The following is an 18,571-nucleotide window of genomic DNA, read 5'->3' on the forward strand; positions in this document are numbered from 1 at the left end:
CTATTAAAGATGAATGATTCATGATGTGTTTATTATGGGGACAAACAGAATTTGCTGGAGGTATTGTCAAGGTGAGCAATGGGGCAATGGCCAGAGACTTCATGGGCCATCTCAGAGTGGGGTCAACAGTTGGCCTTAGGGCCAAGACTTTGTGGGTGGCAGAGAGCTATGATACAAGGAGAGCAGATACAGGAGGTAGACTTTTGGTGAGTTCTTCTAAAAAGAGGTTGGCATCTCTGAGACTTGGCTCCAAGCTAGGCTGTAATATGGGAGACACTCTAGGTGTATTTGTAGGAATTCCACTCAAAGATTCTTTAAAAGCTTATTTCCTTGGAGAATAGTAAAGGTTTTAGTGGAGGAAGAAAAAGGGAGGCCCTTTCAGGTAGGTGATTCTGGCCAGGTGTATGCTGAGGGTGAGAGAGCAGCATGGTCATCCCTGTACCCACAGCCTGGCTTAGTCATACCAAGGTGTTCAGGATCCTACTTCATTCCCCAAGTCTCAGGCACCCAGCTCATCCTCCCCAGGACAGGCAGCTGAGGCTGCAAACCTTAGGGGATGAGTCCTGAGGACCCTGGCCCAGGAAGTGCCCTATCCCACCCTGAAGAGCCAGACCTTATTGATATTCCTGCCACCTCCTGACACTAGAGGCTGATTTCAAACTTCACCAGCCACTTGATGCAGCTGTTCCACAAGGTCAAAACTGAGAGGAGAGAGGAGCCTGGGCCATTGTGGGGAGGGGAGAGTGGCATCCAGTGGTCCAGGACACAGCTAATCACATTGCAACCTAGGGTGGCTGCCAGAGGCTGGGACTCAGCCCGATAGCCTTCCCTCCCCACCTTCCATCACGGAACCAAGGAGAGAGGCTGATTTTTCTGGGTGGAGTTGATAAGTTCTGCCGAGATTTTAATTTCACTGCATCACAACTCAGCAAGCTGCCAAGTCAAGCTGGTTATTTAAATTTATCACCCACTTTCCCTTCCGCCGCTGAGCTGCTTGAGCTCAGCGGCATCTCTTCTCTCCAGCCCACTGCTCTAGGCTGCTGGTCTGGAACGGAGCCGAGTCTTCTAAGTGATAAGGAAAAAGGGACAAGCTAGGGGAGAGCATGGGTCGGGGTAGTCTGGCCCCACCCTCCCTCAAGTAGGCTGGCTGTGGTTGGTACCTTCCACCACCTTCTTACCCCTCTAAAGGACCCAACAGGGGGCCGCTATCAACCCTTTGGAAGTCCCAAATTCCAAGGACCTCTGGGTCAGGGCCTCCTCAATGACTTCTCTGGCTCTGACTCTGTGCTGGTGCCTCCATCCCGTAAAGTCTCCCATCACTGGTGGAAAAGACACCCGTTCTTCACTGTGACCTCCACACCTCCACCCCTCCCTTTCTGTGCCTGCCCAGGCCTGCAGTGATAAAGGAACATGGGAGACATGGCCAGGGATGTTGACTAGGGAGGAGAAGGTGAGAACTAGTTTCAGGATTCCAAAGTTATTTGGAGAGGCTTCTGAGTATGGTGCAAGGCCACCCTGAAGGTAACAGTAGGTTCCCTACCCTGGAGCCCAAAGGGAGCTGGAGGGAGTCAGTGGCTGTGCAACGGCTCTCCCTGCTCACTCAAGAAACCGAGCGACACGTCAGCCCCTGGAGCTGCTGCACCAAGCGGGCTTCACTGGCCTCTAGTGGGCATCACTGCCAAGCACTGGCATAGGCTTATACAAATGTAGTTCTTGCCACCTCATTTTAGTCCCAGGGAGGTTATAGAGGAATGAAACTGATGTGCAGAAACAAGGCAGGCTAAGCTTACCAAAACAAGCTGGATGAACCATAACAACAAAAACTGTTACTCACAGCCAAGCCTCACTCTCTACTTACCAGAAAGAGAATTCAAAGCTATGGCAGCATGCGAGAGACTTCGAGGGTATCACATCAAAGGGAGACCCTAGTAGGTGGACACTGGGTTTGTAACATACCAGACAGGAGACACACCCTTGGGCTCAAGAGAAACAGGAAGCTAGAACTAAGTTACCCTGCAGAAAGCCAGGAACAGAATGGGACAGTGATCCATGAAAGGGAAAGACACCAACTCATCCCAATGGTCCAGAGAAGCAAGTGAGAAAAATAGTGTCACCATGAAAAATGGAGACCCTAAACCTGAGCCACACCCTGATTCAGAATCACAATATTATACCATGAATATGTTTCAGGAACCCCAAGTTAAGAACTTACATAAAAATTCATCCAAAATAATAACCCACTCAGAAGTCTTAGCAGAAACAAAAGCAAACCTTCTCTATAGGGACATTCTATAGCTCAGTATAAAAAATTACACACCTCGTGAATACAAACTGTCATGAGGTAGAGTTATGGAAGCAATAAATAGGACAATTAATACCATCCAAGAACTAGAAATAATAGAACAATCCAAGGGTAACTATAAAATAGGCATGTTTAATACTGTAAAAAAAATAAGAAGTATTTGTTTTGTCTCTGTCACAGATCCAGATCCCAGGTCCCCTTGCCTACCACTGCTCAGCAAATTGTCAGATAATGGAGATCAAAAGGGCAAAGAATGAGTTTTAAACCTGCTCCTGAATACCACACCTAGGGCTTACTGTTGGGGGTGGGGGTTGGTGTCTAGGAGCCATGGAGTCCTGGTGACTCGGTGGTTAAGAACTACAGCTGCTAACCAAAAGGTTGGCACTTTGAATCCACCAGCTGTTCCTCGGAAACCCTAGGGTCGCTGTGAGTCAGAATCGACTCCACGCAATGGGTTTGGCTTTGGTTCAGAGCCATGGAAAAGCCGAGCCTCAGGCAGCCCTGAAAGTAGCTCCCAGGCTGCTAAGCCTCACCAGGGAATCTTACCTTTCCTTGGGAAAATGTCTGAATATGGGAGACCTAGGGTCCCTGTTAGTCGGAATCAACTCATCAGCAATGAGGTATTTTTTCAGGGACAGGACAGCACTTTCCTGGTGCGGGACGGAGAGTGGTTTTATTCGAGAGCTTGGAAGACACTTCTTTTAATGCCTAGAGACTGCAGCTCTGAAAGTAGCTGTAACTAAGATCCAGAAGGAGATGTGGAATCTGCCCTAGAAGGAAGTCCCCAAGGCAGGGAGAGGAAGCAGAAGATGCTCGTCTGGGAACTGGCAAGTTTGAGCAGAGGCGAGGGGGGCCCGGGAGCCAAAGTCAAAGCTGAGTACAGGGCTGGAAAAGGGGTGTGGGCTCAGCTTCTGAGAAAGGGGTCTGGACTCTTCAAAGCTCAGACTTCTTACCCACATCTGGGATGACCTGAAAAGTAGCCTTTTGGCAGATATTGGTGTGGACCCTCGGGAACCCAGGGTCTCCTCCTCCCACTCAGGGAGCCCCAAGGACCTCCAGGAACTGCCTCTTTCCTGTAGTTACCAACCCCCTTCCATCCAATGCAACTGCTTTTCCCTCCATAAAACAAACGGCTTAGCCCTTGGCCGGCCCCTCCGGGGGAGGAGAGGGCAGTAAAGGCGGAGAAAGGCTCCGGAAGGCGGTTGGGAGTCTCCTAGCCTTGTCTGTCGGCCCAAAGCTCCTGATTAGCGAGAGGAATTTAGGGCGCAGATATCAGAGTTCTCTTCAACCTTGAAAGGAGAGGGCTGGGGCAATTTTGGACATGCAGCAAGTCAGGGGACCTTTTACTACAGAGCACCCACCAGCCTGAGACCCTTCACTTACGCTGCTGAGGCCCAAAGGAAAGAGGCCAGCCTCTGCCCAACATCCCTGATGCCTCTAGCCACGTGCCCAAAGCCTCTGGCCCCCAGACCTCAGCTCTGATTTAATTATGGGGCATTTCCATAACAATTAGACATTGACAGATAATGTGAGTGCTCTGGGCCTGCAACCTAGGGAGTCATTGGATCAAGGCTCTTTCCCTTCCTCCTTATCCAGTCCACCTCTAGAGGAAAATGAGATTGAAAAGAAGAGGCACTAATCCATTCCAGAGTTTAGAGAGTCAGGCCAAATTTGAGCATAATGAAGGCTGTAACACCGCCCTCCCCGCCACAGCGCCAACCTCATGTCCATGTCTGTGTCCATCAGCCATCCCAGCGGTCATGGACAGCCCTCCCCAAGTGGGTGCCATGGGCAGAAACACATGTGGCTGATAACTGGGCTACAGAGGCGAGGAGAGTCGGGGGAGGATGAAGAAGGGATGAAGTGGGGTCAGGCATCTCAGCGAAGATACAGTCCTGTGCTCTTCTAAGCTGATCTCAAGTTGGGCAGATTTACCTTGGGCCTGTGCCTTTCTTCTCATCTCCTTCCTTCATCTCTTCCCTCCATTCATGAGACCCAAAGGCTGAGTATTGCCAAATGGTCTGTGCTTGTTCCTCCACAGCATGGTCTCCCTAATTCATTTAGAGATCAGGAAGAGAAGCCAGTCTGAATTTGAGTCAAAATATTTTCAAGAAATCAATAGTCTTTATTTCAAGCCTGTACCATAGCCGATTCAGGCTAACAAATATTTGCCTAGTAGATAACACTGGGAATTGCCTTCATGATTAGTTAGGTTATAGCACCTTTCAGCTGCTGTTAATATTGTTTAGAGATGCTCAGTGTTCCCCAAAAACGGGTTCTCCAAAAGGGGGACCCCCCCCCAGCACTAAGCTTGTTTACTCCACTATTTGGCACTTTCTAAGAAAAGGTTGGCTAAGTAAAAGCAAACTTGGCCAATCCAACCTTTTCTAAATGGCAAGAAATCCTAAACAGTGGTGTCCTAATGCTGTTTAATGAAAGTAGCAGTATGTGTTGGGACCAAGGGCTCAGAAATGTCTTGGTGGCCCCAGAGCTACCTAGACAAGACCCAAAATTCTGCTTCCCTCAGAAAGTCACCCGCCCCCAGGGTAACAGGAAGACCCCCCACCCCATCCCCAGAATTATCACAGTCCTTCCTCCCCTCACTAGTAACTGTAGCCTCAGGACAAACAAGCCAGTGCCTTTTTAACCCTGAGCTTTGGGAGGCAAGCTCTGCCACTATTGTCACTTCTGAGAGGGCTTTGCATGCCTTCAGCCTGGAATCCTCCCCTCTCCTCCTGGTGGCAGTCGGGCTGGCAGGCAGGCAGGGAGGGAGGAAATCCTAAGGCGGCTCGGAGAGCAGCCTAATGCTCTGGCAGCTTAAGTGGCCGTTTTCCTTGGGATTAGGGTTTCACTTACACAGAGTGCCTGAAAAACGCTGCGCTTTCGGAAGGATTAGAGCTGACAATTCAGTGCTCTCAGAGAACAAAATAAAGCCAGAGAGGAACTGGGGGACCTGGAGTATCAGGAGACTGTGCAAACAAGCTTAACCTCTGCCCACCCAGCACGGGGGTTTCTCTTGCTCTGAGCCCATCAGCGAGCCTGGGCCCAGCCCCCTGAGCACCAGCACCTGCCCAGCTCAAATCTTCATTTGCAATTTGCTAATGGCTCCAGGGAAGTCAGCTAGGGGACGTGAAGAGAGCAGAGGGCTGAAAATGTCTTCCCCTCTCTCTGAGTCTCAGTTTCTTCCCCTAGAAAATGAGGGAGCTAGACTAGAAGATAGCGAAGTGGCCTTTCAGCTCTTTGAAAATGCGATTCTCCCCAACACTCCCTAGCCTTATCCCAGGACCCTGAGCTTGCAGCTCCACCAAAGTCCAGTTGAGTAGAAGGAAACCACCTCCTGTGGAGCCTAGGGCCAGCAGGCTACACAGCCCAGAGGAAGATAGTGTGCTGGGAGGGGCAGGGGTGGGGACAGCATGACTGGCTGTGTCCAGCTGCTTGGCTGTCGAGGTGCAGGCCTCACTGAGCCCATGCAGGTCTAGGCAGCATCCTTGCCTAGGACACACCAGGGACTAAAGGTCCAGCTGTCAGCAGGAAGCAAGATCAGCTAGGACAGCAACCACCAGAGCTGCAGGCACAGTCTCCCCTGCTGGAACCTAAGAGCAGGCCAGCCTCGGGTTGAGTGTGGGGCCAAGATGGTGCCTGGGGCTGAGGGCACAAACCTTTGGAAGGATTTGGAAACCTGGAATATAAGAAGCAAAATGAACTATGTAGAAAACTCTTTCCCTCTCCTTTTAAAGCATCCTTTACAGATTGAAAGTTTGTTACTTCAGTGTATCAGGTATCACCTAGATGGGTCATAAAGTGATCAGAGTTGGTATAGTAAATGTGAGTGTACAGTATATTTAGGCAGTAATTACAAATGTAATAACGGAGTATTCTTGTAAGTATTACAGATGTTTGTCTCAGTTGAGGCAGGGACTGCCAGCCTTGAAGAAATCTAATGTCTTCATTTTCACCACGTTATGAGAAGCAGACAAAATTTGAGGATAAGGCAGTAAAACAAGAGTTATGTTTTCTGGCCTTAGGGTCCTCCACCGTGTCAAGTGGATAGCAAAAGTGCTCGTTTTCAGAGAAAGATGCTGAAGAAAGGCATCTCTAAGCTCATTGAATATAACTTTTGCTGTATAAATCTATGTCTAATAAGTCCCGTTGTCCAACCCATCACTATCAGCAGCTTCAGCTTTTTCAGTGGCTTCCTTTTTATTATTTCTTCGGTCTTCTGAATGCTGACATTTTCTTTGACTTGAGAGGAGCCGCCGTGTTCCTTCACATGCTGTTCTGCTGTTCATTATATGATCTTGTTTATTTGTATGATTCAAGTACTTACAAACAAAGCAGGGTCTTATGCAGAAGAACAGGGGTGGTTTTTGTTTTTTAGAAATCAAACCAGTTGTCCTTGAGTCGCTTCCAACTTACGGCGACCCCATGTGTGTCAGAGTGGACTGTGCTCCATAGGGTTTTCAATCACTAATTCTTTGGGAGTCACCACACCTTTCTTCTCAGACACCTCTGGATGGACTCAAACCTCCAGCCTTTCTGTTAGCAGCCTCGTGTGTTAACTGTTTGCACCACCAAGGGGTTCCTTTTTATAAAGCAGTGCTTATTAATCTTTTTGAGTCATGAAGACTTTTGCGAATCTGATGAAAGCTATGTGCCCTCCCCCCAGAAATATGTGCATAAATAATATCCATAACATTTGACATACAATTTGACATGAACCCCCTGAAATGCATCTATGGAATCCTGTGGGATCAATGAACTCCATATTAAAAACCTTTGCTGTAGAAAATAGAAGAATCTGAAACAGACAAAAACAAGAAGCAAAAAGGTGATCTGTTATAGGAAGGATTGGTTTAGCATGATGCTAGGTTATTTTCCTTGACCAAATACCTATTTTCTGGGTCTACAATATTTGAGAATCTCTTTCTAGAACCAGTTCCCAAGCGTATTGCTTATGCTGTAGTCCAGGTGCTGCCGTCTACTAGCTAGTATTGGACATAATACTTAGCCCCTCTGAGTTTGTTTCCTTATCCGTAAAATGGGAATTAAAAACAGAGCCCATACCATAGGGTTGCTGTGAGGATTAAACGAGATCACACACATGAACTATTTAGAGCAGTGCCTGGCATATGGCAGGTAGTCAATGAAGGCTAGCTAGTAGTGTGTACAGGAAGAAACACAGCCCTGCCCTTGAATCTTAGACCTGATAATTAAAGTAACATGAATTATCTTATAACTAAAATTTTCCAATTTCTTAATAAAGTCATTCACTTTGCTTTTCTCTGTGCTTGTAAGAGGAGCTGCACTTGGATTCTCCAAAACAGTTGATTTGATCTGGCCCATTTGGTAAGGAATGCCTGACGAAAGTGCACTGTCTGATTCAGATGTAGTGATTGCTGTAGAAATTGGCTTTAGAATCTTCAGGGACTTCTGCAGTTGAACTGAGAAGCCATCCTCATCAAGTACAGTGCTTCTTACACTTCTGGGTACTTTAAGATTCTCAACTACTGCCATTTCTTGAAGAGCCTCTTCGTTTTTTAGAAAACTCTCGAAGGAGATTAATATTCCACCCCATGGAGTTTTACTACGGAGCTTCAGTGTCAGTATTTTATTCTTTGTGAGCTTTTTCTCTTGCCTCATCTTAATGATAGCGGCAACAATATGAGATTTGACTTGTCGGATCACTTCTTTTCTTCTCTTTGGCTCTTTTTGGGGGAGTATCTGGCTTTATGTTATCATTAAAAGGCAGTGTGGTATAGACCTGGCTTCAGACTTTGGCTGTATCATTTATTAGCTGTGTTCAAGCCATAGGAAAGTCACTATGCCTCTCTGTGTCCCCATTTTCTTACCTTTAAAACAAGGAAGTTAGACCTGTTGTTTCAAAGGCTCTCCCATCTTTAAAAACTTCATAACTTCAGGAAAGTCCCTGGGTGGTACAAACAGTTAAGGCGCTCAGCTGCTAACCAAAAAGCTGGAGGCTCAGGTTCGTCCAGAGGCACCTTGGGAGAAAGGCCTGACGGTCTACTTCTGAAACATCAGCCTTTGAAAACCCTATGGAGCACAGGTCTACTCTGACACACGTGGGTCGCCATGTGCCGAAATTGGCTCGGTAGCAACTGGTTTAACCTTAGGAAGTAAGTATCCAACATGAAATGCCCACCCTTCTGTAGCAAAATGTGGATTTTTTGCCATTTGTGATTCCTGGTGCTGTTTCCTGTTACTGGCATTGTCAGTGAGCAAAGCAAATACTTTACTGCTTCCGGTCTTCTATTGGATGGCACGTATTTTACAATTGCTATATTCTGCCAAGTAGCTGTTTTCTCCTGTTCCTGTGCCTTTGTTTGTTTAAAGAAGGTGGCTGTGCTATTTTTACAGTTTTAGAGTCCAGCTCCGCTCCCATTTGTTCATCTATCTGTAGCACTGCAAGACCCAGTGCTCCGTCGATTCTTCCTTGCACAGATTCCATTACCCATTCATATTCGGCCTCTAAAAGAGGCTTGCTCAAAGAATGCTGCTGGGCAAATGGTATGACTGTCTTAGTAATTTGAAAACTTCCTGCAGTATGTGTTTTCCATTATTGACAATGGCATTGCAGAAGAATATATGGCTCTGGCAAAAGTTTGGTCAATTTTTCCTGCTCGTCAAGTGTCACCTGTGTACTAATGAAGCCATTGAGAGTGCTTTATACGCAGTTGGTTGCACCTTTGTTGGTTCAGGGGTCCTAAGCGGGCACCTCCTTTGTGGTGCCACTGATGCTAAGGAACCTGTAGCACCAGGAGCACAGCTGTATGGAGAACATTAGGAACCTTGCATGCTTTTTCTTCATCGGGCCTCTTCTCTCACAGTTTTAAACTGTCTGCATGACACATCCATGCAAATTCAATTTTTTAAACAGAATTTGGAAATGTGCCCTTAAATCAACAGTTCTTTGGGTGACTTGCAGCATGTAAAATCCACTGCTGTTGTGTCAGTTCCAACTCAAAGCAACCCTAGAGGACAGAGTAGAACTGATCCATAGGATTTCCAAGGAACAGCTGGTGGAGCTGCTGACCTTTTGGTTGGCAACCATAGCTCTTAACTACTATGCCACCAGGGTTCCTAGCATGTAGGAGTTTCTATATATTGGAAGTTGACCTTACTATTTTGCAAGAGAGAAAGCCAGTGGAAATAAACTTTGTAACAGAAGTGACTCCAAGTTAGCTAGAAACACTTTTACAATCATCCAGCCTTTCTTCCTCTCTCCTGAAGCTTGTTAGAAGATATTGTCACAAAACCTTAGATTATAAAGAATTCACGTGTGACAGGTTGTGGGGACCTTGTAGCTAAAAATCAGAATTCAGATGCATTTAAATTTCTGTTTATAAAGACATAAGCATACTTCTTTTCCTGGCTGCTCAGTAGATATTAAGATCATAGGGCCAGGAGATATTTGATTTCTATATATTTCTAGCTTCAAAACCTCTAAATCTTCCCTAATTCTCTTCTGTCCTGCGCCTTTTTTGACCAATAAGTGCCTTATTATTAATCTGTCTAGGAATTGATAGATACTGCTGTCATTGTCTGCTTCAGGCCCACTCACTGAGAGTCAGGAAGAGTGTATCTTTTATCTTATTTTGTTGTCATTGAGAACATACACAGCAAAACATACACCAATTCTATCCTTTCTACACGTTCAATTCGGTGACATTAATTACATTTTTTGAGTTGTGCAAATATTCTTACCCCCTTTTTCTGAGTTGTTCCTCCCTCATGAACATAAACTCATTGCCTCTTAAAGTTCCCATCTAATCTTTTGAGTTGCTGTTTTCACTTTGATCCAGTATAAATAATTCTCAAAAGAGTATAATACTCAAGGCAGACTTTTTTTTTTTATGCTTTAGGTGAAAGTTTACAGCTCAAGTTGGTTTCTCATACAAAAATTTGTACACGTTGTTATATGACCCTAGTTGCTATCCCCATAACGTGGCTGCACATTCTTCTTTTCCACCTCGGATTTCCGGTATCCATTCAACCAGCTCCTATCCCTTTCTGTCAAGGCAGACATTTTTTTACTAGTTAAGCTAAACTGTTTGGCTTTAAGAAGACTACAGGGGATATTTTTGGTTTAAGTTTTAAAGATTATCTCAGGACAGTGGTTTCAGGGATTCATCTAGCTCCCATGGCTCCAGAAAGTCTGGAGTCCATGAGAATTTGAAATTCTGTTCTGCATTGTCCCCTTTTTGATCAGGCCTCTTCTATAGGATCTTTGCTGAAAATGTTCAGTAAAGGTAGCTGGGCATCATCCAGCTCTTCTGGTCTCACGGCGAAGGAGGCAGTTGTTCACGGAGGCAATGCCACACATTCCATGTCCTTCTCCTGTTCCTGACTCTCCTTCTTCCTCTATTGCTCCAAGAATTATATCTTTAATTGACAATAATTTAAAAAAAAAAAAAGGCTAGTTGCTGTAGAATCATTGACAACTCATACCAACCCCATGTGTATCAGAGTAGAGCTATGCTCCATAGGGTTTTCAATGGCTGATTTTTCTGAAGTAGAGCACATAGGCCTTTCTTCCAAGATGCCTCTGGGTAGACTTGAACCGTCAACCTTTCAGTTAGGAGCCAAGTGGGTTAACCATTTGTGCCACCCAGGGACTCCTTTTATTGACAAAAAAAAAAAAAAAAACCAAACCCATTGCCGTCGAGTGGATTCTGACTCATAGCTACCCTATAGGACAGAATAGAACTGCCCCATAAAGTTTCCAAGGAGCTCCTGGTGGATTCGAGCTGCCGATCTTTTGGTTAGCAGCTGTAGCACTTAACCACTGCGCCACCAGGGTTTCCTTTATTGACAAAAGAAGTCAATAAAAGAAAACTCACAACCAAGCAAATACAGAGTCTTTCTTCTCTCTCTCTGGGAGTCAGAGTAATCTCTTATTTGACAGTTGTACTCTGTTGTTTGTTTTAGAGTTCCAGGAAGTGTACGATATTAGATACATTAGGCATGTATAGTGGAAAATCATTCTATTGCGTAATAAAGCTGAGTCACAAAATATGTAAGTCCCTCACTAGAAATCTCCCATCATTTTACGAAAAATCATAATCCATTGTTGAAACTGCTTTTAGAGTAAAAGCAGATTCAAACATTTACATTTTGTCTCAGCCTTTGTCTCTTTAAAGGAGACCAACACATATGAGTTAGCCCATAGAAAACAACTATGGGCTAACTCATATGGAATTGGCTATAAATGCAATAGAGTGACAGAGAATTAATCAGCAAGTATTTATTGAGCATCTACCATGCTCTTAACTATGCAGGATAAAACAGAAGATCGGGCTGTACCCTCAGGTTGCTTACAATCTGTTTGAGGATGCAAGCCATGATATGAAACAACAGGGCTGATACATTATGAAATATAATGACACAGTAAACCGTGGGGCACAGATGCTATAGAAGCTCAGAAGACAGAAACTTCCCTGATGGATAAAATGGTAGGGGTTTAAGGGTTTGAGTTGGAAGGAGAGGGAAACTTTGAGTAAAGGAAGGAGAAAACAACATGGCAAAAGCAGAGCACACAAGCCAGTGAAAACTGTCAAATTAAACCAGGAGGGGTGAGAACCACAGCTGAGAAAGCTGGTGGGAGGCAGCGGGTACGGTGGGTAGGGAGTGGTAGAGTACCTGAGAGGGTCTGAAAGCCTGGCAGTGTTTAGATGAGAATCAATAGTACAAGGCAAGTGGTGTGATGAAAGCAATGTTTCATGAGGACTAGTCAAGCAGCCACATTTGGGATAGACTGGAAGGGGAAGAATCTGGAGGCTGGGAATGCAAGTAAAAAGCCTGTGGCCAGCCAAAGGCAGGTACTTAGGAGCCTGAACTATGGAGGTGGTGGAGGAAGTGGAGACGGGACAGATTAACAGACAACACTAAGGAGAACTGGCAACACTTGGTGACTGCCTTCACATTGTTATTGTTGTTATTAGGTGCTATCCAATCAGTTCTGGTTCATAGTGACCCTATATACAACAAAACAAAACAGTGCCCAGTCCTGTACCATCCTCACAATCATTGCTGTTTGAGCCCATTTTTGCAGCCACTGTGTCAGTTTATCTCGTTGAGGGTCTTCCTCTCTTTCATTGACCTTCTACTTTACCAAGCATGATGTCCTTCTCCAGGGACTAGTCCCTCCTGATAACATGTCCAAAGTATGTGAGATGAAGTCTCACCATCATCGCTTCCAAGGAGCACTCTGGCTGTACTTCTTCCAAGACAGACTTGTTCTTTCTTCTGGCGGTCCATGGTGTATTCCATATTTTTGCTAACATCATAATTCAAAGGCGTCAATTCTTCTTTAGTCTTCCTTATTCATTGGCCAGCTTTCGAACACACGTGAGGTGATTGAAAATATTACAGCTTGGGTTAGGTGCACCTTAGTCCTCAAAATGACATCTTTGCTTTTCAACACTTTAAAGAGGTCTTTTGTAGCAGATTTTCCCCAATGCAATACGTTGATTTTTTTGACTGCTGCTTCCATGGGTGCTGATTTATTTTCTCCATTTATCATGATGTTGCTTATTGGTCCAGTTGTAAGGATTTTTGTTTTCTTTACATTGAGATATAATCCATACTGGAGGCTATAATTTTTTATCTTCACAGTAAGTGCTTCATAAAGAGGGGAAAAAAGGTGATATCAGGAAGGACTCTGAAGTTTCGGGTCTGATGGTCTACAAGAGGGTCAACAGAATTGGTGGTGGGGCGGGCGAGATGAATCTGCTTTTATTCCTGTAAGGTTTGAGGTGACAGTGGAACAGTTAATGAAAATATTCGGCAGGCAGCTGGAAATGCAGAAACCTGACTTGTGGTTTGGTATACTTAGGGAAAAATGAACCACACAGATGTGGTAAGATAGGGGCAAGGAAACATATATTTTGGAAAAGTAGGAGGTGAGGTCGTCTTCTAGGAGGAAGTGGCAAGGAGAGAGAGATACTTTGGAAGAGCCATCAGGAGGATGAAGACTAGGGCTCAACCAATGGACAGAAAATTAACTAGGCCAGATGGGGTGCATATGGTTAAGTGCTCAACTACTAACGGAAAGGTTGGCAGTTTGAGCCCACCCAGTAGCTCTGTGGGAGGAAAATCTGGTAATCTACCTCCATAAAGATTACACCAAAGAAAAACCCTATGGGGCAGTTCTGCTGTGTCACATGGGGTCACTAGGAGTCGAAATCAACTCGACAGCACCAAACAACTTCTTCCAGTCATGCCTTGCTATGCCAGGGGCTGAAACATGGAAGGGGTTGGACAGAAGCACTACAGTGGTAGAGTAGCACTGGCTAGAGAAGAGGGTAAAGAGAACCTGGAGAGGATAAATGAGACCCAGGGGAACCAGGAGTAGATAAAGAAGTAGTGTCTATGATGCGGACGTATGGAAGAGGAAAGAGGGCAAAATATTGTCATTAGAACTAGGAGCATGCTAAATTGCAAAGGCAGGTGGTCATCTTCATAGCAATGGACGGAGCAGACAAGGAAGGGAGGCCAGTCAGGTGCAGCTGGTTCCAGGAGATGTCTATGGATGTTCAGCTGCTCAGTATCCCTGACATTGACTATCTTTGCATCCTCCACTCCAGGACACTGCTAAGGAAAGCCCTGCATCCCACCCTCCAGGCTTTAGCTAATGGAGACCTCCAGGGACAGAAGTCAAGCAGCTGGTGGGGGCAGCAGATTTTGTTCATTGGAACTTGATCTGATCCACTTGCACTGTTGGCTCAAAGCCCCTGATTTGCTTCGGGGATGGTTTTCTATCATTTGAATGCCATAGACACTAACAGCAAAATGGCCCATAGGCTGGCTCCCTGCTCTCAACACCTGCCAGGCCCAGCACCTGCAGCTCCACTTGGAAAGGACAGGGGATTCCCAACAGCCCCTGCAGAGGTGGTGGTGGGTTGTTCTCCAAGACTGAAGGAAAGGTGAGGTATTAGGGAAGGGAGAGGTAGGAAAGATGATTGAGGTCCATTGGCTACTGGAGAGACCACAGCTGATTATCTTGCTGGGAAGGAGTGAAACCAGGTCATCTACCTCCCATCTCTGTCTGGGTTTGGGATGCAAAGAGACATAAGCAAAGGCAGACACATGCACACACAAATGCAGAGAGAGACTCAAAAAGCTACACAGAAGAGGAGCATACACACAGGTGATGACAGGCATGGGCATTTAGGTAAGAAGCTTAGACGCTTGCAAAGGCACACCTGGACCTGCTCATTGGAACACAGACCTGTCCGCATACCCCCACATGTCTGCACAGGAATTTCCTTTCCATGGAGTAGCCCTGGTGTGAGTAGAGGCAGGCCCCTCTCTTCCAGGCCTCACCCCTTCCCCTTTGTGTTTTTCCAGGTCGTGACATGGCGAGCACCACTCTGCCTGGTTACCCCCCTCACGTGCCCCCCACTGGCCAGGGAAGCTACCCCACCTCCACCCTGGCAGGAATGGTGCCTGGTAGGTGACAATGCTGCAGCTGCCTAATCTAGGTGGGGGAAACTAAATCATGGGTGAGCTGCTAAGTGGTCTGTAGTCTGAGGCTAGGGGTGGAGGAGCACCAACATCCTTCTCCCAAAGCCAGCCCTGTTCTTTCTTTTCCTAGAGGCTGCAGTTGGTCCCTCACCCTCCCTCATGAACAACCCAGGGAGGGAGCCTGCAGAACTGCACCGTCGTGTGCACCCCCACTGCATGGCCTGGCCCTTTCACAGTGCACACCCACCCAAGCCTGTGCCCGGGGGAGCCCTTAGCCTCAGCTCCACCCTCAGTGCCCAGCTCACCCTAACCAGCTGACACTGCTTGGAAGAGCCTGCCCTGGTTTCCATGGAAACTTGGAGCCAACAACTATCTCCAGGGGCATGTCAGTCACTCAGCCAAAGCTCTCCTGGTCTGCAACAACCCACAGAAGAAGACCAGTGTTGAGAACTGACCCCGCCCCAGAGAAGATGAAGCAGTCCCTAAAAAAAAAAAAAAAAACAAGGAAAGAGAAAAGAGGACAGGCTATGGCAGAAACCAGAGAGAGTTTTGTTTCAGGGAGACAAGCTAGAGCACCCTATATCTCCTCAGAGGATCCCAGGCCCTCATTGCTCCTCTGGAGCTCTAGCACATGCCTTGTTTGAGAGAACTTGCTTTGGGCTGTGTAGGTCAGAGGCAGAGGCTATATTTAGGGTCTGGTGACTGCAGGTAGAGGTTGTGCTACCACCCACCTCTCACCCCAGACTGAGAGCAGAGCCTCAAGCTAAAGAGAGTTGAAGCTCCTTTCTTATAAACACCAAAAAACTCTTGCCTTAAAGACGGTCAGACTCACTGAGTCTGCAAGCCACTTCTTCTGGCCACCCTTTCAGTGCCCTTTCCCTGAAGTTCAGCTCTCAAGGGGTGGGTGGGTGTGGAAGAGAGTTGTTGGCCCCTTCCCTGGCCTTCCATCCATTCAGGGACAGCCCTGGACAAGCAGAGCTTGAGGGAGTTGTGATGGCAAAGAGGGTGATTGCTGCAGGGTGTGGTAGGATAGGGGCTGAAAGGAGTTAGAGGAAGTGAGTAAGGACAGCAGGGAGATGTGGGTGTGGGGATTCTGGCCCAGATTTGGGGGAGGGAAAGTGGGGGGGGGAGCAGGAGAGTCTTAAGGTGAGTGGGTGAGAAGTGGAGGCTGGGGAAGGTTTTGGGGAGAGGAGGATGAGAGAAGCCTGGGGCGGGTGGGGGTGGGGAGTCTGCAGGGAGGTGGGGATGAGGGGAGCTGCAGAGAGCTCATGGTGGCAAGGGGGGAGTCGTTAAACAGAATCTAGTGCTGATGAGGAAATTACACTTGTTTCATTAGCGATGGGGAAGGAGATAGCTCAGTTCCTCTTGGTCACAGTTGAGCTCAGAAGCTCATTATCCTGCTGCACGCATGCTTTCCCTCCTCGTCAATAAACAGGCTTTCCAGTGGCTGCGTCCCCCACCCCCACCCCAGCTCCCTCTCCAAGAGGGGCCCCTTCTCCTCTACTTAACCCGCGGTTAGGGATCACTGTAAACAGTCTGGGGTCACCACACAGGAGAAAGGGCGAGGGGGAAACCCGGAGGCCTGGCCTTTCTCTCGCGGAGGGAGGGAGGCGGCTTCCGACGGCTCCCAGCCCGGGGGGTCCGTGGCTCACCGCTCGCCCCGCGGGCAGTCCACCTGCTTCCTGCCGCCTCGTTCGCCTGCGTGGAGGCTCTCGGATCGAGCCTCTCTAGGGGCAGGCCGGAGGGGGTGTTTTCCAGCAAAGCTCCCACCCCCTGCATGGGCACAGTACCAAGATGCCATCTTTAGGACTTTCTGGGACAAAGTGGCCGGAGCGCTCTTCTGCACCATCCTCCCCAAGCTTCCGCCCGGTCAGGCGGAGTCTCTACCAAACAGGCCTTTGCTCCCAGAGCAGCGGGGTGGGCGCACGGCAGCCGGGAGCAAACCTTTCCTGGGCGGCTCGGAGCCCCTCCTCAGGGGAGCTCCGGGCGGGCCCGCAGGTCTCTCCACGCCGGTGTGCAAGGCCCGTCGATGCTTTTGGCCTTCTCCGGCCCTTCCCACGCGGACGCAATTGATTGCTCGCCTCCGCCTGGCCCGCATGCTCTGCCCACTGTACCGCGCCTCCGGCCGGGCTCTTTGGGGCGAGGCTGATTCCTCCCCTCCCCGCAGGGAGCGAGTTCTCCGGCAACCCGTACAGCCACCCCCAGTACACGGCCTACAACGAGGCTTGGAGATTCAGCAACCCCGCCTTACTAAGTGAGTACGCCACCTGGCTGGCCGGCGGCTCAGCGCGCCCATCCGCTCGTCCGCCCGCCGCGCGTGCCGGGCAGGGGTTCCGCTCAGGCCACCTGACCTCGGCGCCCGGCCCGGCCCGGCCCGGCTCAGCCAGCTTGTTAGTGCAGCGCCGAGGCCCCGGGATCCCACAAGGACGCCCGTGCCTCCCGCTCCCCCTCCTCCCTCCGTGGTCGCTGGAAGGTTCTGCGCCGCCCTCGCCCTCGGCCCCCACTGGAGTGTCGACACCCGGGCGGCAGCGGTCACCGCTCGGGTCCCTTTCCCCGCCCCATGAGCGCAGGGAGCAACTGGCCCCGCCGCCCAGCCAAAGTCTCCAGCCCCAATCCCGCAGACCCCAGGCCGGGGAGGTCTTTTCGTTGCTTTTCTTTCCTTTTTTGTTCTCCTGTTTGTCCTCTCACCCAGCCCATTCTTCTCCTGTGTTAACTTCCAGGTTCCCCTTATTATTATAGTGCCGCCCCCCGGGGCTCCGCCCCTGCCGCTGCTGCCGCTGCCTATGACCGCCACTAGTTACCGCGGGGACCACATCAAGCTTCAGGCCGACAGCTTCGGCCTCCACATCGTCCCTGTCTGACCGCCCACCCCGGAGGGAGGGAGGACCGGCGCGACGCGATGCCTCCCGGCCACCGCCCTAGACCCACCCCATCCCAGGACCCCGCAGCCCTTCACAGCGCCCGGTGGAAGGCGGGACAGGACCTGCGGCGCCGCGGGCGGGACCCTCAGGCGGGACCCGCCTCCCCTCCCCGCTCGCAACCCCTCCCGGCCTGCCTGGACTCGCGGCCGCTGGAGGGCCGACCCGCGCGCCCAGCCTAGCCCGACCGCCCGGGGCAGGTCCGCGGCCGCGCGCGCCGGACACGTCTCTGTGACACACAATCAGCGCCGACTGCAGCGCGGCCCATTCCCCGCGCAGCCTGCCTGGGACACTCGGGCGCCGGGAGGCTTCGCCGGACTGGCTGGGCAAAGAAATGAGGACGAAAACGATTTTCTGCAGGAGGAGGAAGAGCCACCTGGCGAAACCCCGAGGGAAAGTGCGTTCCCCCTGAGCCAGCCGGACTGTCCCCGCCTGCCTGCTGGGGAAGGTGGAATGGGGCGTGGGGGCTGGGTTCTTGGGGTGTCAGGTCTTTCCAAGGTTGGGAACCGAGGCGCCCAGGGCCCAGCAGCCCGCCCAGAACGAGCCCAACGCTGGGCTCTTCCCCTCTCCACCTGGACTGCCTCTTTCTGGCCCAGGCACCTCTGACGACGTGACCCGGCTCTCCACCCGCCTTGCCCCGACTTCGGCGTCTCTTCCATCTGCCGGCCTCCCAGTGTCCTCCCCCTGCCGGTCCTTCTCCCCTCCCACTACGCCCTGCATCTCTGCCCCCTCATCGCTGCCCCACCGGAGGCTCTCCCGGGCCCCCGCAGGACCAGCTTCCCTAGGCCGCGGGCACTGGTCCTTCCTGAGCAGTTACTTGATGATCCCCTCGCCCCAGCCCCAACACAGACTCAATCTGCCGGTGGCA

At 49.5% G+C, this 18,571-nt stretch overlaps 1 protein-coding gene across 4 annotated transcripts in view; it reads left to right on the plus strand.

Annotated features, from left to right (window-relative positions):
* Window positions 1–17,730, plus strand: part of PAX2 (paired box 2) — an 82,323-nt gene extending 64,593 nt beyond the window's left edge. For 2 of the 4 annotated variants that reach the window (XM_049855201.1, XM_049855199.1), the window contains 3 exons: window positions 14,669–14,770; window positions 16,953–17,039; window positions 17,506–17,582. In XM_049855201.1, the coding sequence (XP_049711158.1) occupies window positions 14,669–14,770; window positions 16,953–17,039; window positions 17,506–17,582 (266 nt within the window). Of the gene's footprint in view, window positions 1–14,668; window positions 14,771–16,952; window positions 17,040–17,505 lie in introns of all 4 variants that reach the window. The other 2 variants (XM_049855198.1, XM_049855200.1) reach the window with 1 other exon arrangement.
* Window positions 17,731–18,571: the final 841 nt, after the last annotated feature.

The sequence above is a fragment of the Elephas maximus genome, chromosome 16 (assembly GCF_024166365.1).
Source record: "Elephas maximus indicus isolate mEleMax1 chromosome 16, mEleMax1 primary haplotype, whole genome shotgun sequence".
NCBI classification, from domain to species: Eukaryota; Metazoa; Chordata; class Mammalia; order Proboscidea; family Elephantidae; genus Elephas; species Elephas maximus.